The sequence below is a fragment of the Ambystoma mexicanum genome, chromosome 8 (assembly GCF_040938575.1).
Source record: "Ambystoma mexicanum isolate Mex_15411 chromosome 8, UKY_AmexF1_1, whole genome shotgun sequence".
Classification (NCBI taxonomy): domain Eukaryota; kingdom Metazoa; phylum Chordata; class Amphibia; order Caudata; family Ambystomatidae; genus Ambystoma; species Ambystoma mexicanum.
Genome location: NC_090929.1, coordinates 1,159,070,601 through 1,159,094,578, shown reverse-complemented (window position 1 = coordinate 1,159,094,578; position 23,978 = coordinate 1,159,070,601). Strand labels below are relative to the sequence as shown.

General features: G+C 47.5%; 1 protein-coding gene across 4 annotated transcripts in view; it reads left to right on the top strand.

Annotated features, from left to right (window-relative positions):
- Nucleotides 1-23,978, top strand: part of TFAM (transcription factor A, mitochondrial) — a 438,863-nt gene that overhangs the window by 364,991 nt on the left and 49,894 nt on the right. For all 4 annotated transcript variants that reach the window (XM_069611230.1, XM_069611229.1, XM_069611227.1 and 1 more), the window contains one exon: nucleotides 7,046-7,102. In XM_069611230.1, the coding sequence (XP_069467331.1) occupies nucleotides 7,046-7,102 (57 nt within the window). The remainder of the gene's footprint in view (nucleotides 1-7,045; nucleotides 7,103-23,978) is intronic.

Here is a 23,978-nt window from a genome sequence, read left to right as displayed (position 1 = left end):
ACATTCTTTTATATGCTCAGTGAGCCCTTTTGGGTGTCAAAAATACCCCATAATCATGTCAATATTGGAGCCGCCAACTTATCAGCTTAGCCAATCAACAGTATGAAGCTGGTTCACTTATCCTGTCCACTCTGGTCATGGCCATTTGCATCAGCCGGGCAACCCTGTGCGTCCAACCAACTCGCTGCTTCCTCGGGTGTGTTGAAGTCTTGCCCTTGTGTAATACTTTCAGTTTCGCAGCATACAGAAGCATGTATTTAAAACCAGATTCCTGCAGCCGTTTTTTACAGCCACATAGTGTAGACGTTGCCTTTGTACCAGCATTGTGCAGTCCGGGTACGCTGTAACAGTCGCTGATGCTCTTACTTATTTTTCCACCCTTGCGGAAATGTTCTAGGATCTTTCCTCTATCTTTATAGTTCAGTATCTTATCAATAATTGCTCGGGGAGGGGCTCCCGGTTGGGGCATCCTAAGTAGGGCTCTGTACACCCTCTCGACCGTAAACCCTTGAGTGAACACACCTGCTCCTATCTCTTGTATCAGCATGTTTTCCATGTAATTTGTCGGGTCTTTGCCTTCCTCACCCTCCGGCAGCCCCACCATCTGTATGTTAAGTTGTGCTCGCCCTTCCGCCTCCTCTGCTCGGCTTTCTAGGTTGCACACCTGTTGCTTTAATATGTGCACCTCCTTAGCATTGGCCATGCTGGCCTCTGTGTTAGTTTTCACTTTATTTTCTAGGCCACTCGTGCGCTCTGCCAGCGTTCTTACATCCTGTCTCAAGAGGTAAACGTCCACACTGACCGTGTCCATTTTGAATTCCAGTGCAGATTTTAATACTGCCATAGCCCTGTCGATCTTGCTCCCCCATGAGGATTTCAGCTCTGCTATGGCCTCTAGGATCTGGTGCTCAACGCGTAGTGGGGTGGTTATTCCTGGTGTATCTCCCTTTGCATGTGCAGACGCATCTAGTGACGGTGGCGGTTTGGTGAAAATGTCCATCGTAGGTTGCTTCCCTTTAAACTCGCTGTTTTTGGACACCATCTCTCTCGTCCCACTGGCCTTCACTTGCTGTGTTATTCCCATGCCTCTCAGGTTCCCGTCCGTTGATTGTCCGGGAGCTTCTCTATGGTTGATATATCTGCCGTGCGAAGACTGGCGGCTAATAGTATGTTCTTCCACACCCTCGTGGATGCCTGCCTCTATCGGTTCTTTTCTCCCCTTTGGGGGCTTTATGTACTGGTTGGAGGTGGGCGAACCATGCGCTCGTCTCTTGCAATGTCACAGATTTGGGTTGCATGATCCAGTGTTTTGCCCTGCGACCGACTGAGGATTGGTCACTTATAGATCTAAATACCAGTGTACATCTGTATAGGACTCAAAATTGACATTTCAAGGAAAACTGCTCCTGACCTATATGTAAATGTACACCATGTACTAACACTCACCGATCTGCCTTGCTTTATTCCTGTTGCAGAATTCTCCGAATGGGAAAATTATTTGTTTAATTTCTTCTGTTACTAAAGCAAATGTCTGTTGTTTTTGGTAAAACAACTCTACCATTTAAATAATATTGTTATACAGAGTCTTGGTAAAAAGTTCACTACTGTAATCTTGTTATTTTTGCTTTTTGGTTACTGTATTCCTTCTGCACACAGAACTGGCCTGAGACTTTTGCTCTATTACTGCCTGAACTTTTTAACCCTTTTCTTTTGTTTTTTCATTGTATCAGGACACTGTACTTTGGTTTATGTTTTGATAAAGAAAGTGGAGTGCAATAATAAAAAAACTACATCTCCCTAATATATGGTTTCTTGCAATAACAGAGCATACCCACCCCCAAGGGGGTTTTTAGTTTACATCACTAGGATGAATCATAGGTGAACTTTTGTATACACCACAGATTCCAATAGAATCCAACACATATATAAATTATAATATTTTCCAACTTTATTAGGCGGCTACCCCCCCCCCTGTGACGCATTGCCCTGCAAGTATTGCAGTCAGCCATACAAGTGTGTCTTTACCTTCGTGGAGCCTTGAATTTTTATGCTCTGACTACCTTCTGGCCACAGCAGCTGTCTCTTGTTTTTTTGGCTGACCCCATCTTCTCCTATATTGACTTCCGTGCATTATCCAACGTTTATCTGTACCTGCCCCTTACCTCAGCGTCTGGTTGTTATGATTAGCAGGGTGCTTTTCCTACACTGGTGTCTATGCAGTGTTCTTGGGTCTTGTTTCTGAGCCATGCCGTCAGGACCCGAGATCGCACTGTGTGTCTCGCACAGCGCTACAGCATGTAGGGCAGTTTGGTTCCTGCGGCTTACCGCTGGTGGGCCAAGTTTTGGATCCCAGCTAGAGGGGATGGGGGGGGTATTATCAAGGCGCAATCCCGCCCTGCAGAATAGTGGCTAATTTCCACTTCCTTGCAGTGTATCAGAAGGTTCCTCAGCTTCCTTCCCCACCTCACCACTGCCTTTGTTGCTCCTCATGTAGCTCCCATGGCAGTTGCTGGTGCTGCCCTTGATCCGTGCACTCCTCGCTGGGTTCTACTGTCCTCTTCTTGCTATGCAGCTGCACGTCTGACAGTGCCTGATGTGTGTGCTTCTCGTTCAAGACGGCACGTCATGTCTTGTACCTGGATCATGCGCTGGTCTCTCACCAGGTCACTGCGGTCGCTCACCATCGCTCAGAGCAGCGCCCAGCTCTGTTGTTTGTGCACCCCCGCCCCTCCTCCCCCTCGGCTATTCTGCTACGCGGCCATTTCGGGTGCCTTACTGCCGGTCGGGTCGTTCCTTCGCAGGTCTGATTGGAACTATACCCTCATCAGCAGCACTTCGCACGCCCACAATTATGCTCCTTCCCATCCAGAGAGAGCTCTTCAGTATCAGGCAGTCCTCCCTTTACTTTATTCACACCACATTCCTTACTTATGTTGTAGTGCAGATGAGCATCTGTGCCGCACGGTACAACCATAATGACCTTCCGCCTCAATTACGTTCTGTCCGTGGCTGCTGCTATCATGTACTCCCTCAATACTGTTTCTGCCCACGAGCCAGTTATTTGTGTCACAATCGTTCTGTTACTACTGTTCTTAATTCACTGAGGCGCCCGCCGTGCTCAGTTCAATTGTTCGCTGTTTGTATGCAGGGAAGCTCCTGCCCGCTGTATGAGGCTTCAGAACGATTTTTCAGGGATATGGACTCCTGGGGTCCCCGTGACCTTCTGTTCACTGTGGAACCTCCTGCACTTGATGAAGCTCTGCTGTCCTTGTCGGCCGAGATCAATCTGCTCTATGTTCGCCCTTTTCCATAGGCAGGTTGGGCTCCCTTATGTACATTATCCTCGTACCGTGCCGGTGCAGCACGCGTCGGGGCCACCCAGCACAGCGACCATGAGTGCACCGCTGCAAGCCCCTCTATTGGTTTTGTGCTCCACACTGCTGGAGCACTTTCTGCTGCATGAGACAATGTGTCACTGCAAGGTGTGCATTACGGAGGATAGCCAAAGGCGATGTGTTTCCTCGCTGTGAATACAATGTATTCTCTCCCACTGGTTATGCCCAAACTTCCTATGTTGCTCAGCAGCCACGTCCATGTCCAGTTCACTGCTCCTGTGTTTTCCTTTGTCTGTAGGCGTCTGCCCTTTTGTTTCTGACTTTGGGGCATCAAGCTTTTTCTTTACGGTTCCATAACTTCAGTTTCACTCATCAGTTCCGATCCACCGGGCACTCGCCGTGCACCACACACACTCCGACAGCTGCAAGTCTATTTAGTTATTATATCTGTCATCTTGGTTCTTCGTGTGCGTCAGGATCAATTTCTGATATGCAGGAGCACACAGGAAGAACAGCCTATTCCATGGCTGTTAAGCCACGCCCCCTAGAGACGCCATTAGATGTGAGGAGAGTGTGGAGTCGAAGATGACCCTGAGGTTTTTAACCTCACAGGTGGGAGCACGAAGAGGGCCAAGAGAGGCCGGCCAGCAAGTGACAGGAAAGGAAGGGAGCAGGTGTGCCGATGAGGAGAATCTCAGTCTTACTGGCATTAAGGCAGAGATCATTGGCGGCACACAGCTCCTGGATAGCAGACAGTCGGAGATGAGAGAAGAAGAGGTGGCGGAAGTGAGCTTGAAAATTAGTTGAGCATCATCCGCTCAGCACTGAAAGTTGGGGACAGAGCAGCAATACGGTGGGCAAGAAGTGCCAGGTATTGGGTGAACAGCCAAGGAGAGAGGTTAGAACTCTGGGGGAACACCATTGGTAGGTAGAGAGAGATGGAGGAGAGGAAGGACCCAAGTCGGTCCTGGGAGGGTTGATCGGATAGGAAAGAGGTCAGCCAGGCCAGTGCCTGTTTGGTGATACCCAGGTTATCACAGAGGCGGTTGAGCAGGATAGCATGGTTGACCGTGTCAAAGGCAGAAGAGAGATCAAGTAAGATGAGGACACAGGGGGTGTTTGAATCGAGGTTGGAGGGCAGGTCTTCACGGATGTTCAGGAGAGCAGTTTTCATGCTTCTGGCAGCTCTGAAGCCAGACTGATGTTCATGGATGCAACCAACGGATTCAGTGTGAAGATTAAGCTGGGTGATGGCCAGCTTTTCCAAGAGTTTGCCCAGCAAAGGAGTGATGGAGATAGGGTGATAGTTAGCCAGGCAGGAGGTGTCGGCTGAGGGTTTCTTAAGAAGAGGGTGCACATGAGCGTGCTTCAGGGGGGAAGGGAAGACTCCAGTGGCGAAGGAGTGGTTGCAGAAGTCAGCCAGAGCAAGAGCCAGGGTGTCAATGTGGTCCTTGATGGTTTTGGACGAACGGGGGTGAACCTGTTTTGTCGAGACTTTCATAGATCGGACTTGTCTAGAAACCTCATCTAGAGAGAAGACAAGCAGCCTAAACGCACCACAAGCCTAAACGCGCAATGCCCAGACTCCTCATCCAGGTTTCCCCAACCAGGGTGGAAGAGGTACGCCCTATGGATGAACTGTTAAGGGAAATTTGCTTACGCTTTTCCTCCAAAGTCACTTCTCAGCAAGATAGTTCACAAGATGCACCAGGAGCAAGCATTTCTAATCCTGGTTGCTCCTATGTGGGCGAGAAAACCTTGGTTTCCACATCTGCTCAAACTGGCGATGTGCCACTCAATCAAGCTCCTGTGCCCCTGCAACATGCTAACAAAACGGGAGCATCCCTCCACTGCCGTCCTCTATGAACTTGGCAGCTTGGCTCCTGAAGTCATAGAATTTGACCACTTAAATCTTCCCCAAAGGTGTGTGGATATCCTAAAGGAGGCATGGAAACCCAACACCAGGCACTGCTCTTTCAACAAGTGGAAGAGATTTGCCATATGATGCAGGTCACAAACACTAAAGCCAACACAATGTCCCCAAGCTAACGTTCTACATTATATGCTTTACCTGCTAGACTCAGGCCTAGTATTCAACTCCATCAAAGTACACCTGGCGGCTCTGTCATCTTGCACCACTTCACAAAACCAGGTGTCCTGGTGGAAAGTTACACTCATTAAAGCATTCATGGAAGGAGTAAAGAGGCTATACCCTCACATCTCTAACCCTCCAATGGGTTGGGATCTTAATGTCATGCTCTCCAAGCTCGTGGGTCTGCCCTTTGAGCCTATTCACAAGATCAGCCTAAAACATTTGACTTACAAAACTGCATTCCTATTAGCCATCACCTCTGTAAGACGAGTCAGTGAGCTACAGGTTGTTTCCATGCAAGACACTTCATAATCCACAAAGACAAAGTTGCCCACAGAACAAAGTTCCATGTTAATCCATAGAACCTTCTTTCAAAATCCATCCAACTCAGCTGAAAGAAGCCTCCATACACTTGATGTACAGGGGTGGTCTTGTACTATGTGAACCAAACTTAAACCCCTAAGGAAAACAGACCAGCTCTTTGTTTCCATAGTACCTGGGAGAGAGGGCGATCACATATCGAACGCCATCTTCAAATGGATACTCAAGTGCATGCAGCTCTTCTATTCCCTATCCAAAGGACTGTTACCTTTCGCTCCCAGGGCTCACTCTACCAGAGGTACCGGAGCTACCTTAGCCTTCATTGCAAACGTTCCTCCAGACGCCATTTGCAAAGCTGCTACATGGAGTTCCATTCATACTTTCACAGAGCATTATTGCATTGACACTCGCTCAACGCAGATTCACAGGTGGGACACACGGTTCTAAAACATCTATTTGCTGCTGTAACTTCTTACATCCCACCTCCTTCTCCAGATACTGCTTGCTAATCTATGCAGAGCATGTGATCTAAGCAGATCCACAAGCCTTAGAAGGGATACATTACTCACTGTAATTGTATTTCGGATGCTTGTATCTGCTTAGATTCACATGTGCCCACCCTTCCTCCCCTACTAGCTTCGAAGGCGCATAAATGTTTTCTGGTTTATCATTGTTTCTGCTTTATCACATCTGTACTCGCGCCACACTTCTTGAACCTCATGTCAGAAACAATCTGAGGGACCTCAACGCGCAAAGGTTCATGGGTACAGTACACGTCACACTAGGGATATTATTACTAACACGCACTGTTAACGTCCATTTTAGACTTTCTAAGCAGATGCAAGCATCAGAAATATGATTACGGTGAGTAATGATCCCATATACACAATACATCCTTTCTCACAAACTTTCCACAGTACATTAAGTAAAGCAACGTAATTCTCTGTGTACAGATGTGCAATAATGCCATTCATTTGTGTTAATGCTCCTAACATACATGATCTTTAATTGTTCCATTCACAAAGGACTTCTTCCTTGTATCATCTTTGTCCTTTGCTCAGAAGATTGTGATCCTTTTCTTTTAAATCGAATTAAAAATAGTACTGACCAATTTCAAGAAATAGTTACCAGCTTTACACTGTAAAATATGAGAAAATCAAGAAATTATAATGAAGGTAGTGGTGGTTTTTGCTGTGTTGGGAATATTTGAGTCACTAGAGCCCAGAAGTGAAGAATGTGATGCTTTCATGAAGAAAGCCAGTCTTTGAATCTTATTTCATGTTTACTTTTCATCTAGGTAAAGTTGAAGTCCATGTACGATGACTGGAGTAAGCTTGATGCCTCACAAAAAAAGGTAATGAGAACCCCCGCTATCCTAACACCTGCTTTTCCTCTGTCACAAAACTGTTTTTTTCCCCTCTACTCTGGCATATGGACTGGTTCCTAGAGCTTTTTCCAGGAATACAAATGTGCAAGTTATGAGTAATGCACCGAATTCCTATGCCTAGCTCACAAAAAATATGTTTTTGCTTATTTTATGCTCAGTTGTGTAGGACACACACCGGTGAGCAACCGCCAAGTCATAACTTTCATGGACATCCACTACATTTCCCACACTTATCTGTACAGGTAACTTAACTGAAACAGGCCGTAGAAGGGCAATGCGTTTAGGATGCAACAATTAATATTAAGTTGCCAGTATGTGTGTATGAAGTGACACGACATGGGAGAATAATTTGCAAGCAGGAGAAAAAAAGAATTCAGTTGCACAAACATAATTCGGATGTTGCACACAGTTGTGTATCTTGCTGTACATTAAGCCTACGTTTTCAGGAATTCGTTTTTTCTCTTTCCAAGTGAAGCCAATTGCATGTGTAAGTACTGACAGACTGAAGTTACCCATATCTTGCAATACATATCTAGTAGTAACTTAGGGCAATACTTGGGCTCAATTTACAGCTCTAGTAGTAATTTATACATGCACACAGTAACCTTTGTGAATCATACCCATGGTCAACGTTTTCACTTTTATATGAGGTGCATTGCGGCGAATGTCAAATTGTCAGTGGATATGATCACCATTAATATCTTATTTCCTTATACTGCTAAACCATTCTACTCTGAACTGGGCTGCCTGTGACTCACCAATGTCTCTTGACCACATTATGCAAGAGTAGTCACTCGGGCCTTTGAAAAGTGCCTCAAACTGACCTCTTAGAATCCAGTCCTGGAACTTAGTTTGTTAGCCAACTATTCAGCCTTCCTTTCCTGGGGATCTGCTCTCCAACCGTGACTCTTAACATTCCCTCTGTCCTCATCCTACTCGATCTCTCTTCGGCCTTCGACAAGGTCAACCATAACATCCTGCTCAACCGTCTCTTTGATAACCTGGTTATCACTGATCAGGCTTTGGCATGGCTGACCTCTTTCCTCTCTGATCGATCCTCCCAGGTCCAACTTGAGTCCTTCCTATCATCTATCTTCCTCTCTACCTGTGGTGTTCCCCAGGGGTCTAACCTCTCGCCCTGGCTTTTCAACCAATACCTGGCAACTGTCACCCACTGCATTGCTATGTTCTGCTCAGATTTCCAGTACTGTGCTGGCGCCACTCAACTCATTTTCAGGCTTCCCTCGGCCATCTCCTCTCCCTCTCTCATCGACTAACTGCCATTCAAGATTGGTGTGCCGCCAATTATCTTTGTCTGAATGCCAGCAAGACTGACATCCTCGGCACACCCTCACCATCCTTTCCTCTCACTCTCTGGCCGGCCTCCCTTGGCTCTCCTCATACCCCGACCTGCGAGGCTAAGAACCTCATGGTCATCTTCGACTCCACACTTTCCTTCTCGGCCCACATCTCTGCGGTCTCAAAGTCAAACTTCCTACTGCACCTCCTCAGAGGCACTCTGCCTTTCCTCTCCTTCCCCCTGAAGCTCACTGTCTCTCAAGCGCTGGTTGTTGCTAGGTTGTTGCTAGGTTGTACTATTGTACTATTGTAACAGCCTCTTTCTAAATCTACCTGCCTCTACTCTCTGACCTCTGCAACTAATCCAGAACACGAATGCGAGACTTGTCCTTGGCCTCAAGCCCTGGGATTGTATCTCTGGAGCTCTGAAATCTCTCCATTGGCTCCCGGTAGATGCAAGGATAACATTCAAAACCCTCTGCATTGTCCACAAGGCTTTCTGGGGGCTGGGTCCAAAATACCTTCAGCTATTCCTCCGCAAATACCTCCCCTCTCGAGCTCTTTGCCCCTCAGCCTCTAACTCCCTCAGGGTCAGTCGTTTTTCAAAGAAACAAGCTGGGGGTAGATGGGTCTTCGGCTGGGGCCTCCCTCTGGAACATCCTCCCTGCCACTCTAAAACTTGAGGAGAACCATCTCCGGTTCCGGAAGCACCTCAAGACCTTCCTCTTTGCTTATGCCTTCGCTCCCCCTCTCCCCTGTTCATCTGCTCTCTCTTGGCACTGTGCACCTGGCCACCCTCTGTCCCCTGGCCCAGCTACCTGCTCACCCTGCCACCCTCCTCCACTGTCTCCCGGCCACCCCTTGCACTTGGGACTGTATCTGTACCCACACTTGCTGGCTTCACTACCTCTGTTTATTGCCTCTATTCTCTATTTATTTTTAGTTATTATTTATCCGTTTCTCCACTGCTCCGCACCTTCCACTCTCCCCTTCCATGCACTATTCTTCCCCTCCCCCCATGCACTTGCGCGTTCTAAATGTCACTGGGCCTAGTAAGATCGTTGTTTTGTTCCAAACTGTTCCCCTCCCCTCCCTTGCCTTGTCACGCTCTGAAACACTTGTGTACGAGCACGATACAAATAAAATATATCATGTAACGTACTCATGATACCTGTTAACCTCTTGCTAGAGTCCCTACCCAAATGGTATTTTTGTTCATAAGTGTAGGTGGTCAAAATAGGTCCAATTTGGGAAATACAGTAGTCCGTTGGGGTAGTTTGAATCTAGCTGGGGCATTGATGGCTGTAGTGTATGCGTACCAGTTTTGTTTAGGATCTTTTGTTGCAACATTGTACTTAATTTTGTTAGGACATGGTATGTGTAATGGTTAAAGCAACTACAAACCTATGTCCTAAGCATGTCCTTTACAGTAAACAGATGTATAAGAAATATAAACCTCTTAAAAAATGATAGATTATATGTTGTGTTCACATAGGTAAAGGGTGATTGTGCAATTTCTGGAGCACAGCTTGTAGAAAACTTAAATGTTTTTCACCATACTTGTCATGGGTGTTTAGTCAAAGGGGAACACCAAGCGGGAGACAGCATAATGTTTTGATTTCTGGAGATTGATCCTCTCGCAGGTTTTGGATTCACATTTTGGTGTTAGCAGTGAAGGGGAGATTGTGGGAAGGAAAGTAGGGGTATGCAACAGCCATCATAAAAACGATTGACTTTCCAAAGGGTCTACCGTCATATGTACACTATCCGATATTTCCAATTTTAGTCAAAAATTCTTCTTTTAGTCGACAGCAGTCTCACAATTGGGTCAACCTTTGAACATGTAACTCATTCGGTGAGGAGCACTGTGTGCATGATGCTTGGTTCTTCCCCACTGCCCCCAAGGCACCCTTGTTTCACTAATGTGGGTAGCCAGTTAGGGAGGAATGACATTAGTTGCAACTTCTGTGTATACACATTTGTGTCGATGTTCTTTAGTGTGCAGTCAACAGTCGGACAGGAATTCCAGTGATTTAAACCTCCTGCTCGCGAAGAATAGCTCTCATTTAAAGGCTATGATTACGACATCTTTTCAAAACTAAAAGCGCTTAATGTTTTTCAATTTGTCTGCTTGACTTATCTGGGAGCTCTGCTCGGAGTAAATCATACAGTCCAAAATGTAAACTTTTGCTTTATTCTGCTGTAAAAAAAAAAATAGAAAGACTGGCGTGATCCTATGAGTTTGTTGTGTCTCCATTTCCTAGTCTTTACATATTATATACCATGCTTCTCTTTCAGGCTTTCCATTTAATGCTGGGAGGAAAAGGTCTGTCTCAGGATATTAGTATAAAGAGCAAATACACCACTGGTTACCCAACTTCCCTACACATGGATAGTTAGGTGAATACTCTGAGTGATAATTAATTACACTCGGCTGCATGAAGGGCTCTTGCGTCGGTATCACAAAACACACTTTTTAATTTGCATATACATGGTTAAAAGAAAGACCATACGTGAACAAAACACTTAAATGGTCACACTAAAAAAACAAAAGACATCAGCGTTTATTTTGGCGTACTAATAAGATATCAATTCGAAAAAGTAACACATGTTGAACATGAAATCAATGTGATGTTAGTATCATAGGTGACATGTGTTAGCATGACATCATAGTTTTTAGTCCTGCCCCTTCGTCCGTCTTAGGATATTTACATGTGCATATTAACAAATATATCCTTTTTAGCTCAGACACTAGTCTGTTTTGAATGAGTTGCAAGAATGCACAGTTGCCATTTTGATTTTTTTTTTACTTTTGTCGGGTTGTTTAAACCTTTCACATATAAAAAGAATAATTCTACATTCATATGAAAACAGAATTATAGATCTTACAATTTTATATTAAAACTTTATAAATAGATTTGCCTAGCCATATATGTAAAATAATCAAACAGTTAATTAGTGCTATGGTTAAGCCATTATAAAACCCATTCATAAGACGATGCCAGAATTCATCGGAACTAGGGAAGGATAAATTGTGTGCCAATTTGCCAAATGTTCATGTCTGAGATCTAACGTAGCAGGGCAGTGAATTAAAATGTGTTTTAAAGATTCAGTGGACATGCAAAGTGAGCCAAGTCGACAGACTATGTTCAGTGGGTATGGACCTAATTGGGCCCCATCGTTGCAAGGTCCTCAATAGGTTAAAGTGAAAACTCATACAAATATGCTGAAACTTGGGATTTTGAAAAAAATGTGCCAAATAATTTGGGAGAACAGAGATGTGCTGATATATTTCTACAGATTCTGTGTACAATTTATAGTGGGTGATTAGATCCTGGTCCTTGGGCCATCCCAAGAATCTCAGCTTCGAGGGTTTGGGTCAGTCTTCCATATCTGACAGTAATCACCACAACTGTGCTGCTTCGGAAAATCTTTCTGCGTGGATGACGTCGATACGCTGTCCTCGAGGGCCTCCGTCAAGCCGACGCCACCGGATGTTATAAGTAGGACGCACGACGTCCGTAGCCTCAGTTCTGTTTTTTCCGCGAACGTGTTCGCTTCGGAGATCTCGGTGCGCCTTGATTCTACTGAATCATGTTCTTTCGGTTCTTCGAACCTGTTTCTTCATTGCTATTGTATGATGTCTTCGGCTTCTTCTACCCCGCGGTCCGGGTTTAAGAAGTGTCGGATGTGCGGGTCCAAGATGTTGCTGATGAATACGCACGACGCTTGCCTCTGGTGCCTCGGGGAGGACCATGATACGGACGACTGTGTCGACTGCCAATCGCTCACATCGAAGGCCTTGCGGGAGCGTAAGAAGAAGCTGTCGGTTGGTAAGGTGGCCAAGCCCTGGAAATAGCGTTCCACTGGTCTTTCAACTGAAGATTCGAGGGGCGACTCTCCGCATCGTCGTTCGAGGCACTCCAGGAAGCATCGTCACAGGTCGCTTCCCCGTCCTCTTCCGAGGACTCTGCTCGTTGGCGGGTTCCTTGTCCCAACAAGCATTCCACTCCTGAGGAATGGGATGCCTTACAAAAGGAGATGTTGGCGATTTTTCAATCGCAGGGCTCCGGTCCGTCCGCGCCGTCTGAGGACTAAGGATGGTCGCTCTAGACATGCCCGTTCCTGTTCCCGGTCCTCGACGCCCTCAAGACCGCGAGAACCTGTGAAGTCTTCGAGGAAGACATCGACACCGGCGGCGCCGAGGTAGTCGACGGACTCTCTCGAGGCCCCGCCTCCGAGGAAGTTGTCGACGCTATCAGTGCCCAGGCTGTTGAGAGACACGCTTGGGGCTCCGCCCTCGAGGCCGGTGTCGACGCCGTCGAAGCTGTCGGCGCTGCGCTCGACGCCGATTCTGTCGACGCCTTTCGAGGCAGCCTTGTCGGAGGTACCCCGTGGCACGGTGGCACCCCCCAGAAAGGCGCTGGCCAAGGCTAAACATGTCTTTGTGCCTTTTTCTGTACCCTCCTTCCAGCCTATGGAATATATTTCTGAGGTGGATGAGGGGTCTGAGGAAGGTGAGGTTCCTGCAGAGGTTCCTGATGATATTGTTTCTGGTCAGTCAACTTGAGGACCTGCGTCAGTCGCTGCACGACGCCAGTGGTCTAGACACCTCTCCGGAGGTGGAGTTGGGTTGGCCAGAGCCTGGCACGCATGCCGAATCCTCATACCGGCGCCTCATGTCGAGGGTCACGGATTACGTGGGGTGGTCTGCCCCCCCCCTGGGGATTTTCAGCAGGATGACCTGACTGATATCCTAGACCAAGGTCCTCCAACTGACCCGGTGCTGCCATTCCATATGGCCTTGCAGAGAAGGGTGGCTGCGGCTTGGACTGCTGCGGAGAGTCTCCCAGCAGTGAGCAAGTCCTTGCCGAGGAAATATCGCCCAGCCAGTGGCGACCCCTGCTACTTGACCACGCACTCTACTCCGGAGAGTTTGGTGGTGCAGGCGGCTATGGCCCCGGCAAAGCAGGCGTCATACCCTACCATCTTTCCTGATAGGGACGACAAACGTTTTGACGGCTGGGCGAAGAAGGTAGTTTCTTCTGGGGCTATGGCGCTTCAGGCTGCCAACTCCGTTTGTGCCTTGTCTCGTTTCACGCACACTCTGTGGAACTGTATTTTTCCTAGCGGCTGATCATATTCCCGAAGGGGAGGAACGGGATGGTTTCCTTGCTATCGTGCAGGATGGCAAGGATGCAATGTGTGAATCCGTTCAGTCGGGTCTGGACCTGGTTGATTGCGTCAGCCGGTCCATGGTGGCGAGCACCGTAATACGCAGGTTTGCGTGGTTGCGGAAGTCTGGTTTTGCTCCTTATGTGCAAGCCCGGCTCCTCAACATGTCCTTTGATGATGGTGACCATCTTTTTGGCAGCAAGGCTGATGAGTCTTGAGAAGGTTGCAGACCTCCAAAGCTGACGAGAAGTCGTTGGGCGCTGCAGTTCGCCAACCTCCGCCTTTTCATCCTAGGGGACAGCAATGGAGGGGAGGTTCCTTTCGATATTACTCGTCCTTTAGTAAATCGAGAGGAGCTGCAAGTCAAAGGGGCAACGTAGGAGTGCCAGATATGGAAAACAAGGTACTCGAGGTGCCAAGGCCACGCGAGCAGTTGCCTCTTTGCCCTCAGGCACTGCCGCAGCCTCTTCAGCTCAGTCATGATGCCCATGCTTCTCCGGTTGGGGGAAGGCTGGCGCAGCATCTGGTAGAATGGCGTGCCATTACTTCAGATGAGTGGGTTCTGGAGATCATAGCCCATGGCTACTGTCTTCCTTTCCGGCAGAGGCCTCCTGACAATCCATCAGGGAACCTCTCTTTGAAGAGTCCGGATTCGTTCCTTGCGCAGGAAATTCAATCCCTGCTGGAGAAAGGCGCCATAGAACTGGTGCCTGTAGCGGAGAGGAACAAGGGATGGTATTTAGAAGAAAGACGGAGGATTGAGACTCATCATGGACTTGCGCGGTTTGAACAAGCTCCTCAGGAAGGACAAGTTCAAGATGGTTACTCTTTCTCAAGTCCTCCAGGCCCTTCAACTTCAGGACTGGTTGGTGTCTCTCGACCTCAAGGACGCTTATTTTCATGTGCCGATCCATCCAAAGCACAAGAAGTACCTGAGGTTCGCGATTGGCGACTCGCACTTTCAGTTTCTGGTCCTGCCGTTCGGATTGACCTCCGCCCAGAGGGTCTTCACCAAGCTCATGGTGGTTGTGGCAGCGCATCTCGGGAAAGGGCGGGTTCATGTCTACCCCTACCTGGCCGATTGGTTGATCAGGGCGCGCTCTCCCGAGGAAAGTCCTGGATCATCTGTCCGTCACCTGCCACTCCCTTCACAAGCTGGGCTTCTCCCTCAACTTAAAGAAGTCCCACTTGACTCCAACACAGCGGCTCCAGTACATCGGAGCGGTGCTCAACACATCCCTGGGGCAGTGTTTCCCTCCCCGGGTAAGGGCTCTTCACATTCAGCAGATGGTGCACAGGTTTCAACTCGCCCAGACGCTCCCGGTGTTCAAGTTCTTGAGGTTGCTCTACCTCATGGTGTCCTGCATTCTTCTGGTGCCAGAGGCCAGGTTGCGGATGAGATCTCTGCAATGGGCCCTCAAGCTTCAATGGTCCCAGTCCTCCGGCAGGTTGTCGGACCCCGTTCAGGTGCCGCCCTCGGTCACCGAGGACCTTCTGTGGTGGGCCGTCATAGGCAGTCTGATGAGGGGGGCTCCATTTTGGCTGCCCTGGCCAGAGGTGACGATCGTGACGGACGCATCCCTCACGGGATGGGGAGCTCGCTCATGCCAATGAGCTGATGCTCAGCGGTCGTTGGTCTCCGTCGGAGTCCAGACTCCATATCAATCTGTTGGAGCTGAGGGCCGTCAGGCTTCCCCTGAAGGCTTTTCTGCCGACTGTGAGAGGGAAGAATGTCCTGATTCTGAAGGACAACACAGTGGCCATGCACTACCTCAACAAAAAGGGGGCGGGGGGCAGGGTCGCTTCCTCTGTGCAGGGAGGCGATGCAGCTCTGGTTCTGGGCCATCTAGCAGGACATTTCGATCTCAGCAGTTCATCTGGCCGCAGACAAAAACGAAATGTCGGACGCTCTGAGCAGGCAGAGCACAATCTCTCATGAGTGGGAGTTGGCTCAGGAGATTCTCCTGGAGATCTTCGCCCTTTGGGGGACCCATCAAGTGGATCTCTTCGCCTCCAGTGTCAACCGGAAGTGCGAAAGGTTGTGCTTGCGGGAATTTCCTCGAAGAGGAGCCTTGGGAGACGCGTTTGTGGTGGAGTGGTCCTTCCCACTGCTGTACGTGTTTCCTCCAGTCCGCATCATCCCGCAAGTGCTGCAGAGGTAACGGAGGTTCGGTTCCCGGATGATCCTCATTGCTCCGGCATTGGGCCCGGAGGACGTGGTACCCGGACCTTCTCGACTTGTCCATCTGCCCTCCACGTCGTCTTCCGTACCGAGACGATCTGCTCTCACGGGAGGTGGGGGGGGGTCTGGTTCTCCATCCAGAGGTCAGATCCCTCAACCTTCACGCTTGTCTTCTGAAAGGTTGAGGTATAAGGATTGGGACCTCCCTGAAGACGTGATGGAGGTGTTGCTTTCGACCAGATGGCCAGCAACAAAGTCCCTGTACCGTTGCCGTTGGAGAAAGTTCTGCGACTGGTGCAGGGTTAAGAATGTGGATCCTTTTTCATGTGACATTCCTGTGGTTCTGTCTTTTTTGCTTTTTTAGCCCACAGGGGCTTGCAAGTGGGTACCATTCAATGTTACCTGGCGGCGCTGTCCATATTTAAGCGCTCGTCTAAGGAGTGTTCTTATTTTAAAATCCTGTTAATTTCTCAGTTTCTGAAAGGGCTCACTAATGTATTCCCTCCGTCACCTTTCCAGGTGCCCGGGTGGGATTTGAATCTTGTTCCCAAGTTTCTAATGGGTGCTCCATTTGAGCCTTTACATTCTTGTCCTTTGAGACTGTTAACCCTGAAAACTGTTTTTAGTTGCGGTCACTTCCGCTCGCAGAGTGAGTGAGTTACAGGCACTGTCTGTTAAGCCACCCTTCACTGTGTTTCATAAGGACAGGGTTGTCCTTAGAGTTTGTCCTTCTTTTCTTCCGAAAGTTGTCGGATTTTCATTTGAGCCAGAAGGTCATTCTTCCGGCATTTTATCCTCCTCCGCATCCTGCTAAGGACGAGGAGAGGCTCCATAGGTTAGATCCTAGGAGGGCTTTAAGTTTCTACATTTCACGCATGCCCTGGGTCAGAGTGGACGATCGGCTCTTTATTGGTTACGCTGGAAGGCGTTTGGGACAAGCTGTGACTAAGCAGACTTCGTCTAGATGGATTATCTTGGCAATTTCTGAATGTTACCGCCTGGCGGGTAAGGACCCTCCAGTAGGCTTACGGGCCCATCGACTAGGGGTATGGCTGCCTCTACTGCCCTGAAGAGGGGTGTTCCTATTCGTAACATCTGTAAAGCTGCCACTTGGGCTTCGGTCCATACTTTTGTACGTCACTACTCCCTAGATTATATCCATGGAAAGGATCTGGCCTTTGGCAAGGTGGTCCTTTACTCTGCAATTTGATTGGGCATTCTAAATTTGTACATTCTAAATTCTTTTCCCACCTCCTTACGTTGGTACTGCTTTGGGAGTCTGTCATAGATATGGAATATGTTGGAGGACCCAATTCCCTCGAAGAACAATTTACTCTTACCTGGTAACGTTCTTTCGATGGGATGGTCCGACGACGTATTCCATATTGCTCCCTCCCTGCCTTCCCCGCTACAGAATTTTGTATGCGATTGCAGCTTACGTTTCCGCAAGGCTTTCTGTGGTCATACTGGCAGAAGATTGGTACCACAAGTTCCGGGAAAAAACTACAACTGAGGCTATGTGCATCGTGCGTCCTACTTATAACATCTGGTGATGTCGGCTCGACGGAGGCCCTCGAGGACAGCGTATCGCCGTCATCGACGTCATCGACGCAGGACGCAGACGCCGAAAGATTTTCCGAAGCAGCACAGCTGTGGTGATTACTGTCATAGATATGGAATACGTTGTCGGACTATCCCATCGAAAGAACGTTACCAAGTAAGAGAGTAACTTGTTCTTTTTTAATGTTGACCAGATTCAACAAGAGATCCCAACGATTGCCGCCCACCTCTTGTAACGAGCTGACGCAATCCTGGACCAATATTAAGCAGTGGACATGATGGACTGAAGGTGACGTCATGAAGGGAGACAAACAAGGATTGCTCTGGCTGATCCAAGATTTTATATAACTGGTTAAACTTCATCAACATTGTGGAGTCATACCATGACTGAACCCCAAATAATATAATGGTTTTTATTTAAAAACACTCAATCTTTTAGGTTCTGATTACCATCTGTGACCAATTGTGGGATTCAGTCACTTCTCCCCAGGGGGAGCCTTTCCCTGTGAGGCTAGGGAGGTGAGCCCACTATGCAATACCTTTTCTAGGGGTAGAGGCAAGCAGTACCTCACCGGGAGAGATTCCCCCTCTGGAGACAAGGACTCCCATTTTAACAAAGAACTCCCTTCGCAACCCATCTTCTGAAACATCTAACGGAAGAACATATGAAGAACAGACAAGAATGTTATTGCTAGCCATGCTCTCTAGTTATACCTATAGAGAAACATCTATCTGATACTGAGACAAAGATTTCTGGAGGAGTACAGAGTCCAACTCAAACAGAAAAGAAGGATTTTGACACTATCCTAGGGAAGTCTCACGGCAGCGTCATAAGATGTGGAGACCTAAGGGGGAGAGAGCCCAGGATGTTTGAATCCGCTGGAAGGAGCACGCTGATAGGAACTTGGGTGCTCAGTGTCATTACAGAAAAGCCAGAGTGCAGCCTATGACGCGTGGCGCTGGACGTGACAGAGGACGTGGAAGACTGAAGTGGTTGCAGGATGTCCCAAATTCGATAGCTGAATAAGTGGTGGTGTGAACCATTACAGTAGACCGGGAGGTCCCTGAACTACACTGATACAATTTATTCCAAGGTATTGTGGAGTGTGCAGACCAACGGTGAGTCAAAACTAGTAAACATCGTGACCTGAAAAGAAGAGTACCATCATATCGGAGAGCCTGGTTGTTGGGGAGAATTCTCTTATAAGGCTAATTTCCCAAACCTAGTGAGTCCCCCAGCAGCTTTGCTGGATTTTTGGGGTTTGTTTTTTCTCCTGCTAAGAGTGCGACTCTCTTCCTCCCACTCTTAGGCATTATTTGAGGTATGTCTTTGACTCTGTGTGCTTATGGGCTATGGGGTCTTCTACTCCATAGGGTATCATCTGTTTTTTGTGTATGTGTTACACAGCACCCTCAGTGCAGTAACACAGGGGTGTCGTAGTGACCCCCAAACATAGACTCCATACCCTGGGACTGACTACTGTCTCCCAGGGCATGTAAAGTCACCATTGACTTTACTAGTCCCAAATTGTGAACAGAACTAGTACAAACCATCATATTGTGGAAGTACTGGAAGGGGTTAATTCGATTACCTCTGGGTCTGTTTTCGAGGGGGCACTGTCCAGTCCCCCGTCGTCGAGTTTCTGGCTGGTGGCAGTGGTTACCACGCAAAATATTCCACCAGAATATTTGATATGGTATTTTCCCATTGATTTTAAATGCACTACTTTTTGGTGCAATGTTAAAGATACCGCCGGTTTATTTTTAAATTTTTTTTTTTAAAATTTGTTTATTGGTTTCATAACAAAAGATAGACAAAGAGTACAGAAAAACATCATTGGCGATTGGTTAAGCATATCAAGAAAACAACCCAAAACCCCACCACACCCTCTTTTCACCCCTCCCCCCAAAACCACGGTTAGTTCACTGTTCCTCTCTAGTCTGTGCCCGTATCCGGGCAACTCCACTCCGCTTCGTATCATTCGCCTCAGGGTGGAGCAAGGGCACCGTCGGGGCCACCCAACGGTGTAGTTCCTCGCTGGAATCCAGTCTTTGCACATGGATAGCCGTTTCCCATGCCGCGGTTTCAGCTATGATCCACTTCGTGAGGTCTCCCCACCATAGGGGCATGTGTGGACCTCTAGGGCTTTTCCACCCCATGGCAATACGTCTTTTGGCTGTAATGTATATGAGGTCAGTGAGCTTGGATAGGGGTTTGTTCTTCCTGTTTCGCCTATATCTGCCAAGGACGCAGGCCGTAGGCTCGTCCACCTCAACTACGATGTCTGCGCCAGCCACTCTGTCCTTCACTTGTGACCAGAACTCCCTGATTACTGGGCAGCCCCAGAACATGCGAGTCATTCCCGCTCTGGGTTCACTGCATTTGGGGCATGATTGGGTTCCAGCACCTGTGAATCTTGATCTGGCTTCAGGTGTGAGGTACGCTCTATTGGTGATATACAGTTGAATAAGCTGCAAGCGGGCGTTCCAGGAAACCTTCTTATGGTAGTGGGTTATATCACCCCAATCTTTGTCTTCAAAAACAAGGCCCAGTTCAGTTTCACTTACTCCTGCTTTTGAGGTCTCCCCTGGTCGTACCCCACAACAGGGCTTCGTAGATTCGTGAGGTTTCGTGGCCCCCCTCAGCGGAGTTCAGTATCATTTCAATGCATTTGTTCTCCTCAGTCAGGTCAGCAGCGACCGGCCATCTCATGCACAAGGCCTGTGCAACCACCCTGTGCAACAGGAACTGTCCTGCCGGCAGGCCCGTGGTCTCACAGAGTTCCGAAAAAGTGAGGATTTCCTGTTCTTGAATCAAGTCCCCAAGCGTGGCCACACCGAGGGGCTCCCATTGTGTACGTGTTTCAACATGCCCCCAAGAATGATTGACCATGAGTGCAGTGATAGGGATCTGTGGGGAGAACGGGTCGTCCGACCCGACCAGTTTGCAGGTCATTTTGCAGAGCCGGATCCCGAGCTTAGCGAGGTAAGGGCCGTGACTCGTAGCACCCTCCCCAGCCCACAGTATGTTCGAGTCACAACCGGTGGAGGGCCGGCTGAAGGAGGCGAGTGTCTGTCGTGCTTTCATCAGCCATCCATTGCGTGGCATGTCTCAGCTGGCTGGCGAGGAAGTACAGCTCAAAGTTGGGGATCTTAAGTCCGCCCCTCTCGTATGGTCTTTGGAGAGTCTCCAACGCCACCCTGTGCCTACCTCCCTGCCAAAGGAAGCCCCTACAGAGTTTGTTGAGTTCTTTGAAAAATGAGGGGGGGATGTTGAAGGGGACGTTAGCAATGTTCCCTCTAATTATTTTTCCTTATGTGCGGAACTGGTTGGCTGTTGTGCACACATTATTTTCCATGTGCGCAACTGACGAATGAGGTAAGCCACTTTGTGAGCTACTGTCGCAGTTTGGGAAGGAATTTCCTCTTGCCAGCCACTGCAATTCTTTACAATTCTTACAACAGTTTTTCCAAACACGTAGTCTAAAATAAAATGTCAAATGTGATTATACAGAAAACTCGTCAACCAGTCCAAGACTTTAACATCTGCCACAGTACCTTGCAAACGTACTTCTGTGCAGAGAACAAAGTATGTTTTATGCCACTGGAAAATCACTCGTGTTTTACAAAACACAAATATCTCTTGTGATAACTGATGTGGCTGTCAAGAAATTCAGACAGAATACAACATTTGCCGATGGATTAATGGCAATTAAAAGCAAGGTGTCAAAAAGCATGCTGATAGGAGTTCAAGTGCCACTTTAATGAAGTAATTCAAGGTCCAGGAGAACATGCTTCTAATAATGTGTGTAAGGATGATAATTGCACCAGAATAACTGCACTTCAGAATATGATCAAAAGTTCCTGTGCTTCTACTTACTATCCACATTACATTCTTCTGTGGGTAGTGATAACACCAGCCTTACAGCTGAGAGACTTATGCACCATCCATTCTTACTCCCGAAAAAAAGGAAAAACGAGAAGCACTGAACATATGATTGCTTCAACCCACTAAGCTCCACTGATATTTTTTGGAATTAGTGACTAGTAGAGCAGTGGCATAGGAAGGAACTCTAATAATATTAATGCCTGATCCCAAGAGGAATTTTAAGGGGAAGGAAGATCTTTTAATAAGCAGAAAGAATCCCTAATGGCAAAGCTAATTACTTTTTTACTCCCTGAAAAATCATTTGACTCCAAGTAGGGAGCAAAATCTGATTAGAGCATGCTTGCACCCCTGATAAGAAGTAAAATGACAGGGCACATAATAACGTGTATAGTTTTGCCCACCTTTGCGCACCACAGCCTAAAAACAATTAAACAAGAGCCTTACTGTGGTTTATTATGGAGCCCTGTTGAAGAAAATCACATATATGCCTTTTAAGTTAATATCATCAATTCATCCGAGATACAACTGATCGAGTGCATTCTGTAACTATGGCCCCTATTCTGTAATTCTTTGTGATCAGTTAAATAAGATGCAAGGAGATGCAAGAGAACACATGGTTATATTGAAAAGCCCTCAGCAGCTGAGCATAGAAAGAAAAAGAAGGTGCTGTTGTCAAGACGGGTACTAGAATTTCCTATCCGTTAGCAAACAAGCAACACATTTCCTTCTGTGTACTGCCGAAACGTCTGACTTGGTTTTTGAAATGTGCTGCTTTGTTCATCACCCGCAAGGAGTCATGACCTGTGCTCTTCCACCCATACCCTTCCCCAGGCCCTACGCTAGCCTACAATACTAGTTGATAGAGCACTGTAAAAAGTGAGTGATTGTAGCAGTAAACACTCACAGGGATATTTGCAGACCCACAATACTTTGCAAGTAAGGCATATTTAATGCCTCAACATATTATGTGCATTTTAAGAATGTCATGACTCTGCATGTGCACAATTCTTTTGCAGTGCATATAAGATTGTTTGCAACATACCACACCCTTATATCATTGCGTGGCTACTGTCGCAGTTTGGGAAGGAATTTCCCATACAATGTGTGAAAGTCTATTCCCAAAGGAACTCTGAAAACTTCGAAACGATGCAGATTGTTTGAAAAGCATTCTCTTGTCTGAAAATCCGGTGCCTTGATATGATGGGCGAGAAATCCCAGGCACAGTCCATACCCATAATCCCTTGTTGGCTGAGCAAATGGTATTGCAATGTTGCTCTCCACTTATAGGGTAATGTTAGTAATGCTAACGTAGGAGACAGTGAGCATCACATATGTCTTCTCAAAATCTTTAGAGGGCAAATTAATATTTGAGTTTTATAATGCGTTAACTTGCAAGGAGGCCGTTTCAAAGCACTTGCTTGACATATGTACAAAGAAGAGGCAATATGGGATAAGGGTACAAATCCAAGTAGACTACTTACTTACAGTCAGTATCCAATATTTGAGCTGGTAGTTCGATTATATAGTGTGGGTGACGGTTTTGGTAAGGCACAATCAGTAACTGAAATTCTGGCACATGAACATTATTCATGTTACAACAAACATAAAACAAGTGGATATAGGAACACGTCTGCTAACCTTTCGCAGAGCCAAGAGAGGAAGAGTCACCATTGTCTAGTAGTATCTTAATGTGTTATGGGGAAGAAGTTAGTCATAAGGTATAAGTGTGGTAGAGTCAGGTTTAGGAGTCATAGATCGGCAGGGAACATTATTTGGTTAATGCGTACAGGCCTACCGTGGTTAGATTCTTCTGTTCATGGAGCCAGTTTTTCATATTCGTTTTTAACCTCATGTGTGGGTATTTTACTGTTAGGGATTTTAGGTGTCCCTTCCATAGTAGTGTAATGCAAATGAGTAGAATATCAAGATTAATTGCTTACTTTAAGAGAAAGACAATTTCAGGTAATTGCTGTGGCTTGTGCCTTATTAAATCTTTTTGAATAGGTGAGAATTGTCTGTGTGCGCTGCTAAAAATCTTCTGAGCTGCACTCAGAAGGAAGCTGGGCAAGCGCACATGCGCACAGTTTAGAGGGAACATTGGATGTTAGTGAAGTTATGTAATAGGCGGGGAAGGGCGACCATTTTGAGGAGTCTAGCCCTCCCGGCCATCGAAAGCGGGAGCCGACCCCAGAACTCCATGGATTTCGTGAGAGAGTCTTTGGCCCTTACGGTATTAAGGATGTGTTCTGTGGCTGGGTTGTGGTGTATAGTTATCCCCAAGTATTTGAAAGAAGTAGCCTGCCATTCGAGATCTAGAGGGGGGAGGGGTCTGTATTCATCGGTGTAAAGTGCTGCGAGGGGATAAAGGCAGGATTTGCTCCTATTGATCTGGATTCCGGTGAGCTTGTGGAAGCAGTCCAGGGTTTCCAGGATGTAGGGAAGGAGGTGCTCAGGGTCCCGTAGGTACAATAGGGTGTCATCAGCATACATAGAAATGAGGTGGGTCACCCCGTCTATCTTAATGTCTCCCTCCCCATATTCCTGTCTCGGGTAGGGCGCCACTGGTTCAGCGGCAAGGATGTATAACATGGGGGACAGAGGGCACCCCTGGCGGGTGCCTCTGTGTAGGGACCATTTAGCGGAATAGGTTTTGTTGGTGCGTACTCTCGCAGTGGGGCCAGCATAAACTAGCTGGGTCCACTTTAGAAATACAGGGCCTATCCCCATTTTGGCCATGG